Raw genomic sequence first — 13,613 nt, forward strand, 5'->3', positions numbered from 1 at the left:
GGAAATGAAATAAAACATCTTTCTTAGAAGCGAGGATAATTGCCAACTAGGACCTCTGGTGTCACATCCTAGTGCAGCATAAGAGAGGATATGAGGCACAGAGCTCTCATTGCTGAAGTAGACCTCAACTATTCAGTCATCCCATGGGATGATAAAATTGGATTGGGTTCCCAGAAAGGCAAAGAGATACAATCTAGATTTCTAGATACTCTGTATGCAAGCTGCTCAAGGAGGCAACTCGAGCACAGTAGCCTGTGTACAAAGCATTAGAGGAATGTTTGGGAATTTGAATCTGAGAGATCCATAACTTTAATTCTCTCCTTCATCCTTTCTATTGTCTGAATGAGCTACAAGGAATCAAACTCAGCAGAAGTATGTGGAAGATGTTGGTACAGGATTTTGACAATGTATAATTATGTCCCCATATAAGTGAGGAGAAGAGAAGCAAAACTGTGCTAGAGGTCTAGGAAACAAAAGGGCTTGCAATGCTCCTCACACAATGAGTGTATAAAACTGAGATAAGTGCCTTTATAAGTACAAGCTGTGATATTCTAATGCCCCCAAATGACAAATGCAGGTGGATGAGCACACTCTTTATCTTGTTTGAATTAGTAAAAGTCACAGCTCTCCCCTTCCTGATAGAATGGCTAAAATGGCAAGATAAAAAAGAAAAACTGCATCTTCCAAACCACAAATATACTGACTGAAGGAGGAATACTTTATACTTCATTTTAGCACTCATGTGAACAAGCATCTCTTGAGAATTTAATGTATGTATAAAATGAAATATAATCTTATTTTATCCCTTTCAACTTTCCCCAGACTTTCTCCAACATGTTGCCCTTTCCAACTCTGTGTCCTCTTCTTTAAATATATATATATATATATATATATATATATATATATATATATACATATATATATATACATATATATATATATGTATATATATATATATATATCCTACTAAGTCTAATTAGTATTGCCCAAAGTACATGCTATAGGGCCAACTAGTGTGGTATTGGCAGCCTATCAATGGCCACATCCACAAAGAAGAATTATGCTCTCTCTCCCCTCAGTCATCAACTGCCAGTAGCTCCTCAGTGTCTGACAGAGCTGTTCCCCAGTTGTGCTAGAATTTTGACTGGCTTGATCTTGTAGCAGTCTTGTACAGTCAAGCATATCTGCAGTGAGCTCTTAAGTCCAATGACCATGTCATGACTAGGAGATAGCATGTCATAGCACTCCTCAGCCTCTGACTCTTGAATTTTTCTGCCCTGTCTTCTCAGAGTCCTGGTGCAGAGGTTGATAAACATATCCTATTTAGGGCTGTGCACTCACAGTAATTTATTCTTATCACTTTACCATTTATGAGTCTCTGCATTGACCCCTGCTCTATAACACAGAAGTTACTCTAAACTTAAGAATACCCACGTGTAAATGTATCACATTTTCTGTATCCATTCCTCTGTTGAGGGACATCTGGATTCTTTCCAGCTTCTGGCTATTATATATAAAAGGCTGCTATGAACATAGTGGAACATGTGTCCTTATTACCAGTTGAAACAACTTCTGGGTATATGCCCAGGAGAGGAATTGCTGGTTCTCCCAGTACAATTAGCAAAACACAAGAAAATCAAGAAGAAGGAAGACCAATGTGTAGATACTTCATTCCTCCTTAGAATAGGGAACAAAATACCCATGGGAGGAGTTACAGAGACATAGTTTGGAGCTAAGACGAAAGGATGGACCATCCAGAGACTATCCCACCCAGGGATCCATCCCATAATCAGCCACCAAATGCAGACACTGTTGCACATGCCGGCAAGATTTTGCTGAAAGGACCCTGATATAGCTCTCTCCTGTGAGGATATGCCAGTGCCTAGAAAATACAGAAGTGGACGCTCACAGTCTTCTACTGGATGGAACACAGGGCTCTTAATGGAGGAGCTAGAGAAAGCACCCAAGGATCTGAAGGAGTCTGTAACCCTATAAGTGGAATGACAATATGAACTAACCAGTACCCCCAGAGCTCATGTCTCTAGCTGCATATGTGGCAGAAGATGGCCTAGTTGTCCATCATTGGGAAGAGAGGCCCCTTGGTCTTGCAAACTTTATATGCCCCAGTTCAGGGGAATGCCAGGGACAAGAAATGGGAGTGGGTGAGTAGAGGAGCAGGGCTGGGGTGGGGGGTGGGAGAGTATAGGGGACTTTTGTGATAGCATTTGAAATGTAAATGAAGAAAATATCTAATAAAAATTTGGAAAAACGAATACCCAGGTGTATGAGTACAAATATAACTATTCAAATGTTAGTTTGACAAAACAATCATTGGTTCCGTTTCAGGGTCTCAGCCTTCACTTTTAAACAGGATCACAGTAGCAGCCAGGACTTCCTTCCTGTAGATGAGGACTCAATTTTAATTACTTAAATCATATCATCCATCAAATCAGTTTAACAGCTACCTACAGAATAACCATCCAACAAATGAGGAATGCACATTCTTTTAAGTAGTTCATGAGACCTCTAAAAAAATCAATCATAATATAAGCCATAAAAGCAAGCCTTAATATGTACACATAAAAGAATGAAAATAGTTCTTTATGAGATTCTAGTGGAATAAATCCAGAAATTAGGAAGAAGAGAGCCCACAGGAACTCACAAATGCTTGGAGATTGAATTTCTGCATGGAGAGAAGTGTGATTGGAAAAATCCTACGAAGAAACAATGAAATGGGCAGAATCAAATGAAAATTATTGAACAATCTAGTAGCACTTCTGAGATACAGCTAAAGCAGTATCTTTAAAGGAAAATGTGTAGATGCTAGTGCTTACATTTAAAAATCAGAGAAGTTTACTAATTCTATTGAAAAAAAAAGCAAATAAATGATCTAATAATAAACCACTTCAAAATACTAGAAAAAGGAAGACATATCTGTGTGTATGTATATGTATGTATGTATATATATGTGTATGTATATATTTATGTATGCATGTATGTATATAAACATATATGGAAATTTGTGCTCTGAAATGTGACAAATCTACGAGAAATTAAGAAAGCCTACATAGGAGTATCTACTAAAATTAAATTAAGAAGACTAAGTAACAGAGTAATAATAGAAGTATTTCAACTTAATATAATGGTAAGTATGTATGTTAAACCTGTTGCCAACCACTATGCTAAGTGAAAAAGAGTTGAATGTTTCCTTTAAAATATGGAATGAGACAAGAGTGAATACTTTTTGTGCTCTAATCCAACAGAGTACTTGAAGCCTTAGCTAAAGAAATGATACAGGAGAGATAAATAAAAGGGCCACAACTTAAAAAGAAGTCTAATCATCCTTGTCTGGAAATGTTAGGGTTAGTACTTGAAGAACCCTATAATCTTCACCAGAAAACATAAATATTCTTTTGGTGTCAAGATACAAAAATCAATGCACAAAAATAATTAGATTTTTGTATATCAATAATGGACTGGCTAAGAAAGAAATTAGGGGAAAGAAATTAGGGAAAGAATTCCATTCCTAGTTAGTACATTTTTCTTTAATACATTTGCAATTGTGCTGCTACTATACCTCACTTCCGAACAGAACTGTACTTGTGAACAACCATCGTAGAAGTGAGTGTGAAGGTTGGTGCTGAGGGAAAAAGGTCATAGAATACATAACACAAAAGTGGAAGAGGATCTGGTGGTACTGAGATCAACAAGAAGGGAAGAGGATATTGAAGTAAGAAAACAAGACAGACATGAGTGAAATAAAGAAGTTTCCTTAGTGAAAACATTGAAAACTATTGCTAGTGAATAAATCTAATAAAAACTAAGAAATGTTAGAAGGCACCGGAAAACCAATAGGTATTGTTTTATGTAGTAAAATAAATGAGTAATACCTTCAATTCAAGACACCAACAAGTGAATTCTAAATATATTAAAAATATTTAAAGCAGAAGAAAACCACAAATTAAAGCATAAATGCTTACAAGCTTTACTTTAGGCAAGGGGCTAATGTTCAGAATTTATCAACAACAGTAGAAATTAAGTGCCAATAAAATAAATCTGTCGATCAACAAAAGGTTAATAATTTGAATAGACAATTTTCATCAAAAGAAACACAAATGGCCAGTAACTATTTTTAAAAGGGTTCAATATACTTTGTCCTTGGAAAATGCAAATTAAAGCTACTTGGAGATGCTACGTCAGGATCTCTCAGGAAGACTAACATCAGGAAATCTGACAACAACTGTTGAAGAGGATAAAAGAAATAGAAAACTTATATACTATTGTTGGAGCTGAAAATTAGTACAGCCATTACGAAAATCAATTTAGAGGTCCTTGGTCATATTAATACACAAAGAACTTTTTACTCTCCTAATAATATATACACTTCCATGTTGATTACAGTCCTTTCACAATGATAAGAAAATGGAACCAACCTAGATGTTCATCAACAGATAAGTGAATAATAGAAATCTGGTACATGTAAAATTACATATTATTTAGCATTCAGTACTAAAGAAAAAGAGATTCACAAAAATGATGAACCAAAAAGGAAGCTCATGTAATTTTTTTAAAGAAAAAAAAAACAATATCTATTATTCCACACTCAGATCCTTGTTCATAATGTATATAAAAATGTAAACAAATATACATATACACATAATATAAAATGTGGGAGGAACACAATAAGAATAACTTTAGGTGGTAAGGAAGGGCTTCAGACAAGTGAAGTGAGCTGAGAAAGAGGATTTGTGCTTTTCTGGCTTTAACTCTTTGTTTACTTTATTTTTTTGTAATGGATAACTGCATAAAAATATAATTGATAGTGCAAGTGTAGAATCCTAAGTAGTGTACCATGTCTTCACAACATCAATTTGAATTGTGTAGAAGTTCAGAGAGGCATAGGGTTTAGGACATGACTAGTATTTGTGAGTGGCTACTCTAATTGACATCTGTGATGTTTTCATGAGTTTATGGGTTCATTATAATAAACTGAGTTCATATTATAAAAGAAATAAAAAAGTAAGAGTTCATTCTTTCAAAGATGTATCATGAAATATTTTATATGTTCTATAACCGAAAACAAAGAGAATACATGAGCACAGAGGATGGTTTTAAGGGAAAAATAAATAATATTTTATAGTGTAATATAAATGACCTTTTAATTCTTTACATACATGATATTTTAGAATATATTTAAAGAACTAATAAATGGTCAGGTTAAGCTTTTATCAGAAAACTCCTAGAAATGTTGCATCCACCCCGACCAGCAGGAAAGACACAACACCATGTTGTCCTTCTTCAAGCAGGTTTATTCAGGAACACTTAACACTGCAATGCAGGAACAGGAATCCACCGAACAACCCCGGGGCATGCCTTAAATACCCTACTGACTCCTCCCAATCACCCCAGTCACTTAAAGGCAGTCCATTGATTCACAGCAAGTGACTACACCTCAGGCGAGCTGACGAGGCATGGCGTCTGCGCAGTGCAGGCAGCTGGGATGTGGCTAAGTCTGAGGTAATGAGGAAGTCAGGTGCAGTTCATAAGACCTAGCAGCTGTCCTGGGCCCCATCTTGGGGTGGCGGCCATCTTGGGGTGGCGGCCGCACCTGCTCCTCACATTTCCCCCTTATTTATTATTTTGGCAGAGAGAATGCCTGTCTTAGGTTGCCTCCTGCGATAATGCTCCTTACCCATCATCAGGAGGACAGACAGCAGTGGTCTGGTCCCTGTCTTAGGTTCCTAACACCTCCAGGGAGTCATACCCGTCACTGACTACTTCTCTAGCATGCCAAGCCACACTTGAGAAGATTGTCCCAGCTCTAAGGCTGCAAAAGCCTGAATCAACAGTACCTGCGCACGAGTATGCCTTTTTTTTTTTTTTCATACAGCAAATGCACCACAGGGTCATTACTCCTGTGGCAACGCAGATGATTCCCAGCCCTCCTATGCCAGCCCATTCCTTGAGGTGCGATATTGCTGTGACGATGTGAGCAATGGACTGTCAGAGATCCCTCAGCATACCATGAAGTTGATGTGACCAGTTCCCTGTGAGATCCACTCACACCAATACATCAACTTGTTCCTGCACTAGATCAACTCTGATTTAGCTCCTCACTTCTGCACCCGTCACCATCATCAGTATTCCCAGGAGAATCAGCATCACACCTCTAGTCATCCTTCAGCACTCGAGTCAGTCATTCAGGAACCCACAACGGCTGGCAGCGGTCCTGGGGAAACACACAAACAGACCCTCTCGCCCACACCAACACTGGATCTGGCCCATGCCATTGGCCATCCAACACGTCCTTCCACATAAGAGTTCCCTTCTGAGATGCATCAGGATTACTGAATCTCTCTGCAGCAGTACAATCAAATTTATCTTTATTTAAAAATTGAGTAAATAAGGCTATCGAAAGGCATTCCCGGGGAGTCACCCCTAGGGCAACTCCCCCTTTTTGTTTTATTAAGCATGCTTTTAAGGTACGATGAGCACATTCAATTATTCCCTGCCCCTGAGGGTTATAGGGAATACCATGTACAAGATGAACGCCCATCATCTTACAAAAGCTAACAAGGGTATTGGAAGTATAAGCAGGGCCATTATCATTTTTTAATTCTTTGGGTCGACCCCAAGTGCCCCATGCTTCAAAGCAATGAGCTATGACATGATGGGCCTTCTCCAGTATGCAAAGAAGCAAAAATGACTCCAGAGGCAGTATCAATTGAAACATGAACAAACTGTAATTTTCCAAATTCAGCAAAATGAGTTATACTGCCAAATGTGTAGGGGGAATAACCCTCGTGGGTTAACTCCAAAGGAGGGTTGAGGTAATAAAGGAGCGATCATACTGGATCCTCATTCTTCCAAGTAATGGGGATGGCCTCCTCACTGGCCCCTAGGAAAAAACCAGTCCAGCATGACCTTTCTTTGAACTCACAGGAATAGGGGACTTCCTGCCCTGCACTCGAGGCCCTAATCCTTTTCCAGGTTGATATCCATAATTGTGCATAATTTGTTGAGCTTGTTGGCTATAAGGCAACTCATTTGTCAATTTATATCCCATTTCTTGCATCAGGTCCCGTCCCCAGAGGGAGATCAGAACAGGGAGCACATAAGGCTGAAAACAACCGGAATGGCCCTCCTGGTCCTTCTAAGTGAGTCAGTGTGAGCTCACTTCGGACATTTGGGCATAGCCCAGGCCTCTCAGGGGTTGTTCTGACTGCTGACGTGGCCAAGCTGATAGCCAGTCCTTTACGCTAATTATGCTTCTGTCAGTGCCAGTATCAAGCAATCCTGAAATAGCTTTTCCCTCTTCCTGCAATACAAGTAGAGGTCTCTCATCAAGGTCTATGGAGTAGTAAATTGAAGTGGCTCCGGTAGAACCAAATCCTCTGTTCCCTCTTTCTTTATCATTAGCTGGAAACTCAGAATGACAACTTGGCAATAAGAGGAGCTGTGCAATACGATCACCAGGGGAAATGGCAACAATTCCCCGTGGTGAGGAAACCATAATTTTGACCTGTCCAGTATAATCTGAATCTATCACTCCAGGTTGTACAACCAGCCCTTGAAGGGTCATGGAGCTATGTCCCAGCAGGAGTCCTACAGCATTAGGTGGCAGTGGCCCTTTAAAATCAGACTCGACCAACTGCACCCCCATCCGAGGTGTTAATATGACCGGGGATGTTCCACTGCATTGGCATTCTCATGTTGGGCCACCCCTAAGAAACTGCCCCATATATTTGAGGGCCCTGGAGTCGGGGACCCCGCCGTCCTTTTTTTTGGATGAGCCCCACTGTGAGAAATAGGCTGTCCATTGATGTCTTTCACAGAGCGACACTCGTTAGCCCAATGATTTCCTTTCTTACATTTGGGACATAAGCCAGGGCATGGCCCAGAAGCACTTCCTGCTCCCACCTGCTGAGGGCACTGTCTCTTCATATGACCTGGTTGACCACATCGAAAGCATCCAGTGCTTCTGGCACCACCCTTTCCTCTTGAAACCTGGGCTACAGCAGCGGCTAAGCCAGCATTAGTCAAGGGTCCTCCAAGCTCTCTGCACACCTTCATGCAGACCTCCAATCCTGTATTCTTATAAGGAATAATAGCTTGTCTACACTCCTTAGTGCACTGCTCAAAAATCAACTGTTTTACAAGCGGCATGGCTGTGTCGGGATCCCCAAAAATCTTGCCTGCAGCTTCTACAATTCTAGCCACAACGTCTGCAAACGTCTCAGTAGGGCCTTGCAAGATCTTCCTTAAGTTGCCTCTGACTTCTCCTCTGTTGGGGAGAGCCTTCCAGGATTTGGTACATACCTTATTAATTTGCTCATAAGCTTGAAGTGGATAATTGGTTTGGGCTGCAGCAAACCTCCCTTGTCCCAGTAACATATCTTGATCCCAAGCGGCCTGCCCTGCCCCTGCATTCTGAGATGCTTTCTCACCAGCAAATTCTATGAAAAATGCCTTCCAATCCAGATACTGACCTGGGGACAGGCAAGCACGAGCCAGGTTCTGCCAATCACTCAGCATAAGGGAGTAGCAATGCAGTGACTCAAGCTGAGCCACCACAAAAGCAGAATCACTCCATAAGCCCTTATGCACTCAGCCAGTCTTTGTATACTCTTCCAGTCTAATGGTTCATGAAATCTAGCTCCTTGCACATCCTGGAACACTGGGTAGCACTGTGCTCCTAGCTCTCTCCACATCTCTGGGTGTAGAAACCGTCCGGACGTTCCCCTGGAGATTATGAAGGCGCCGAAGGCTGAACCGTCACTCTTACCTTTTCGAGACTGTCCGCAAGGCATTCTAAATCATCCTTGGACAGGTCCCCCTCGCTAGAGCTACTCTCTGCATCAGACTCCTGTGATCTCTCCTCTCTTACTTGGTTCAAAGCCTCATTCTCTTTCTGCAACTCAGCCCCGCACTTCTCCCTGTCCTTAATACAGTTATGTACTAACTTCCATACCGGACACACCCCCTTGAAGAGGACCCATTGCTCCTTGGCAAACTTCAGATCCTTCCCTAATTTCTCCCAACTAGGCCCTGTAAGATGCCCTGACACAGGGAACCACGGAGCCACCTGATCAACGGCCTTTAGAAAGTTTTCTAACCTCTCCTTTTTCAGCCCGATTCCTTTTACTTTCAACAAATCCTTTAAGGCCTGGCGAATGGACTGCCCTGATGCTGTGTTACCCATAATTGTTTTATTTTAATTATCCCTAACCAGGAACCTTATTGTCTCTAACTGAGAACTTGAATCGTCCCACTTACCTGGGAGCTTTCCAGCTGGCTACCGCTACCCTGACCTCTTGAAGTTCTGGACCTGCAGCGCTCTCTTGAAGCAGAAGTCCCCTTACGGGCCACCACTTGTCGCATCCACCCCGACCAGCAGGATAGACACAACACCACGTTTCCTTCTTCAAGCAGGTTTATTCAGGAACACTTTGCATTGCAATGCAGGAACAGGAATCCACCAAACAACCCCGGGTGCACCTTAAATACCCTACTGACTCCTCCCAATCACCCCAGTCACGTAAAGGCAGTCCATTGGTTCATAGCAAGTGACGACACCTCAGGCGAGCTGATGACGCATGGCGTCTGCACAGTGCAGGTGGTTGAGATGTGGCTAAGTCTGAGGTAATGAGGAAGTCAGGTGCAGGTCATAAGACCTGGCAGCCATCCCAGGTACCATCTTGGGGTGGCGGCCGCACCCGCTCCTCACATAGAAACAATTTTAAACCATGGGTTTATTTATTGATTTATTTGTAATTTTAAGAAATAAAAAGTGTCTACTTATTTCAGCTTATATGCATTTTTTAACTGATAAAAATTGTAATCTCGATGTTTTAAATCCAAATTATTTTCTTAATACATACTCTAATTAACACTAAAAATGAACAACACAGAGACACACACATATATACACACACAAACACACTGTGATAATTTGAATATGCTTGGCCCAGGGAGTGGTACTATTTGGAGGAGGTATGGCCTTGTTAGAATAGGTGTAGCCTTCCCAGAGTAGGTGTGTTACTAGGGGCATGGGTTTTAAGGCCCTCCTTTAAGCTACCTAAAAGCCAGTCTTCTCCTAGCGCCCTTTAGATGAAGTTGTGAATCTCTAAGCATCTCCTGCATCATGCCTGCCTGGATACTACCATGACTTGATGATAATAGACTGAACCCCTAAATTTGTAAGCAACCCCAATCAAATGTTGTACGTATAAGAGTTGCCTTGGTCATGGTGTCTGTTCAAAGAAGTAAAATACAAACCAAGACAGAAGTGGGTACAAAGTACTGTAGTATTGTTGTCATATGCCTGGTTATGCTTTTGCTTGAAAGAATGTGGATTTTGGGAATTCAGATTTGAAATATACTAGAATGTTTTAAGTGGGGTTTAATGGGTAATCCTACTACGAATAGAAAAAACTTTGTTGCTGGAGGTGATTTCAACTGTGGAAGACTGACTTTAGAGGTTTCAGAAGAGAATAATTTTAATATGTAGCCAAGAGCCTGTTCTTGTGATATTTTGCTGAAGAATGTGGCTGCTGGTTGTCCTTGTCTGAAGAGTCTGCCTGAACCTAAGGTTAAGAGATTTATATTTATTGCACTGAAAAAGAAAGTCTCAAAAAAAGACCAACAGAGACTTTGTACTCTGGTTAAATCTCATGAAGAACATTTTGAACATTCATAGAAAGCTTAGAAAAAAAATGTGAAATTTACCGTTCAATTATTAATGGAAAATTAGGAAGCTGAATTCTGTGTTCAAAAAGAAAAACAGATTAAAGGAGTAGTGACTTTGTGGCAAGATCCCACCAAGTTAAGCTTATTGTCTATGTGTCTGCCATTAAACAAGGGATAGTTTTATAATATTAGGTGTTATTATTACTTAGTTATTGCTTTAACTTGCACTATTAATCTGGAATGAACTACAATCCAGAAGAGAAGGACAGGCTTCTGATTTGTTTCTTAAGTCATAGTTACCATGAAAAACTTAGGGCCAAGCAAGGTAGACAGGAGACAGTGGCAAGCAGATCTCTGAGTTCAAGGTTAACCATGTAAGAAGCAAGTTGTAAGTACAGAAAAGCTTAAGTCCAGCATAATGGACCACACTTTTAATTCCAGCACTTAGGAGACTAGCATGGAATTTTCTGATTTCAAGGTCGATCTACAAAGCAAGTTCCAGTAAACTAAGTTTAGGCAATGAAAAAGTTGGAAAAGAGAAATGTAATAGAACAATGGAGCCATATTCCAGCCCAAGATAGCAGCACAACTCAGCAGCTTCAGCTATGTGGCTCTGGCTTTAGAGTAAAAAATAGAAGGGACTACTGAGACAATTGATGCTGGTTATTTGGAGCTAAGAAATTAGCAGTGGTTAAGAAAAGACCAGCAAGGCCAGGTGGTAGTGGCACATGCCTTTAATCCCAGCACTTGGGAGGCAGAGGCAGGTGGATTTCTGAGTTCGAGGTCAGTCTGGTCTACAAAGTGAGTTCAAGAACAGCCAGGGCTACACAGAGAAACCCTGTCTCAAAAAAAAAAGAAACAAAAAAAAAAAACAAAAAAAAAAAAGAAAAAGAAGAAGGAGAAGAAAAGAAGAAAGGAGAGGAGAAGGAGGAGGAGGAGGAAGAGGAGGAGGAGGAGGAGGAGGAGGAGGAGGAGGAGAAGGAGAAGGAGAAGGAGAAGGAGAAGGAGAAGGAGAAGGAGAAGGAGAAGGAGAAGGAGAAGGAGAAGGAGAAGGAGAAGGAGAAGGAGAAGGAGAAGGAGAAGGAGAAGGAGAAGGAGAAGGAGAAAGAAGAAGAAGAAGAAGAAGAAGAAGAAGAAGAAGAAGAAGAAGAAGAAGAAGAAGAAGAAGAAGAAGAAGAAGAAGAAGAAGAGAAGAGACCAGCATCACTGAAGTGAAATCTCAGAAGTGTTTTCTGGGAGCACAAAGAAGCTGTGTTCCAGAGATAGCCACATTTGTACTTCTTGCTGCAGCTAGAGTTGGTAATATATAAGAATCACTGAGGTGGCACTGGTTTTGAAGGTATGAAGGGGTCATGTAGAGCAGCTGAGGCTTGACACTGTGAAAAGCCAGAGAAGGTTATTGGTAAAGGTTAAGGTACAGCCTCAGTTGCAGATGACATCCCAGGATTGAAAGAAGTTACAAAGAAGTTGAAGTTTAGCACTATAATGAGAACCTATGAGAGTTTATTAGTGAACCCTAGTTTCAGCAGAAGACCCTAGCATTTTGGAGATGCAAGTGCCAAGAACAACAACAGCAGTGGAGTAGAATCAACCAGAGTTTTACAGAGGGAGACTGGAGATGTGACCCAAGCCCTTTGGAGGTGCCCAGAAAATCATGTTTGGATCTCAGACATTTGAACAAGAAGGTGTAACACTAAAGTTAACTTGGACACCCCAAGGTATCTGAGTTGCCAAGAGCTGAAGAAATCTGCTAACAAGAAGTGGAACCAGCCCAGGAGAAAGTAGTTTGTTGCAGTCAACAAAGATGAAAACAGAGTTGGAGATCTGAAGATCAATTTGGCATCAGGCATGGAGATGCAGAATTTGGAGTTTGCTCAACTGATTTCCTATTTTATTTAGGGATTTCAGTTGTGTGATTGGATGAATCTTTTTTGAGTCTTTGATATTTGGACTTTTAACATTGTTGAGATTTCTATAGACTATGGAGGGCGTGAAGTTGGTTTAAATCTACTTTACATTCTTCAGACAAGGGCAAAAAGCAGCAACTTTCTTCACCAAAACATCACCAAACAGTCTGCCAAACACATACTAATATTTTTCTTTGAAACCTCCATAGCCAGGCCTTCACAGTTCAATTTACTCTCAGCCCCAATGCCTTCCATATTCCTAAAGCATTCCACTGCTTTCCAAATCCAAAATCCCCAAATCCATATTTGTCCAAACAATAGCATGGTCAGGCCTATCAAGGCAATGCCCCACTCCTGGTACCAACTTCTGTATTAGAAATTCACTGCTGTGAAGAGACATCATGACCACAGCAATTCTTATGTTATAAAAGACAACATTTACTTGAGGTTTACTTACAGGTTCTGGGGTTCAGTCAACTATCATTATGGGGCCATATTGGGGGCCAGGGAGTAGAATGTGGTGGTTTGAATATGCTTGGCCCAGGAAGCAGTACTATTAGGAGGTATGCGTTAATGGAGGATATGCAGCCTTGTTGGAGGAAGTTTGCCACTGTGGATGTGGACTTTAAGATCCTTATCCTAGCTGCTCAAAAGCTACTCTTCTCTTAGTTGCCTTCAGAATAAGAAGTTGAACTCTAAGCTCCTCCAGCCCCATGCTTAGATCCTGCCAAGCTTCCTGTTATAATGATCTTAGGCTGACTCTCTGAACTTGTAAGTAATCCCCAGTTAAATGTCCTTTATAAGAGTTTCTGTGGTCAAAGGGTCTTCACAGCATTGAAACCTTAATTAAGACAATGACTTAAAGTAAATCAACCTTTGGGAGTGGTAATCCCCTGGCCAAGTGACTGAGCATCTCAATTTACTTTGGTGTTTTGGGTAGTTTGTTCTCCACACTGACCAGTTGTTCTGTTCTCTCAGAAAGCAGAAAATTACATTCTGTAAAATGACTCAATACAT

The 13,613-nt window shown here is 40.8% G+C and overlaps 1 protein-coding gene across 1 annotated transcript; it reads right to left on the minus strand.

Moving 5' to 3' along the window:
* Positions 1–7,671: 7,671 nt before the first annotated feature.
* LOC147001599 (endogenous retrovirus group K member 10 Gag polyprotein-like) lies at positions 7,672–8,535 on the minus strand. Its single transcript, XM_085829333.1, has one exon. The coding sequence runs from the start codon at positions 8,533–8,535 to the stop codon at positions 7,672–7,674; it is 864 nt and encodes a 287-aa protein (XP_085685459.1).
* Between the last annotated feature and the right edge of the window lie 5,078 nt (positions 8,536–13,613).

This window comes from Mus caroli, unplaced genomic scaffold, assembly GCF_978045245.1.
Source record: "Mus caroli unplaced genomic scaffold, Mus_caroli_1 scaffold_13, whole genome shotgun sequence".
NCBI lineage: Eukaryota > Metazoa > Chordata > Mammalia > Rodentia > Muridae > Mus > Mus caroli.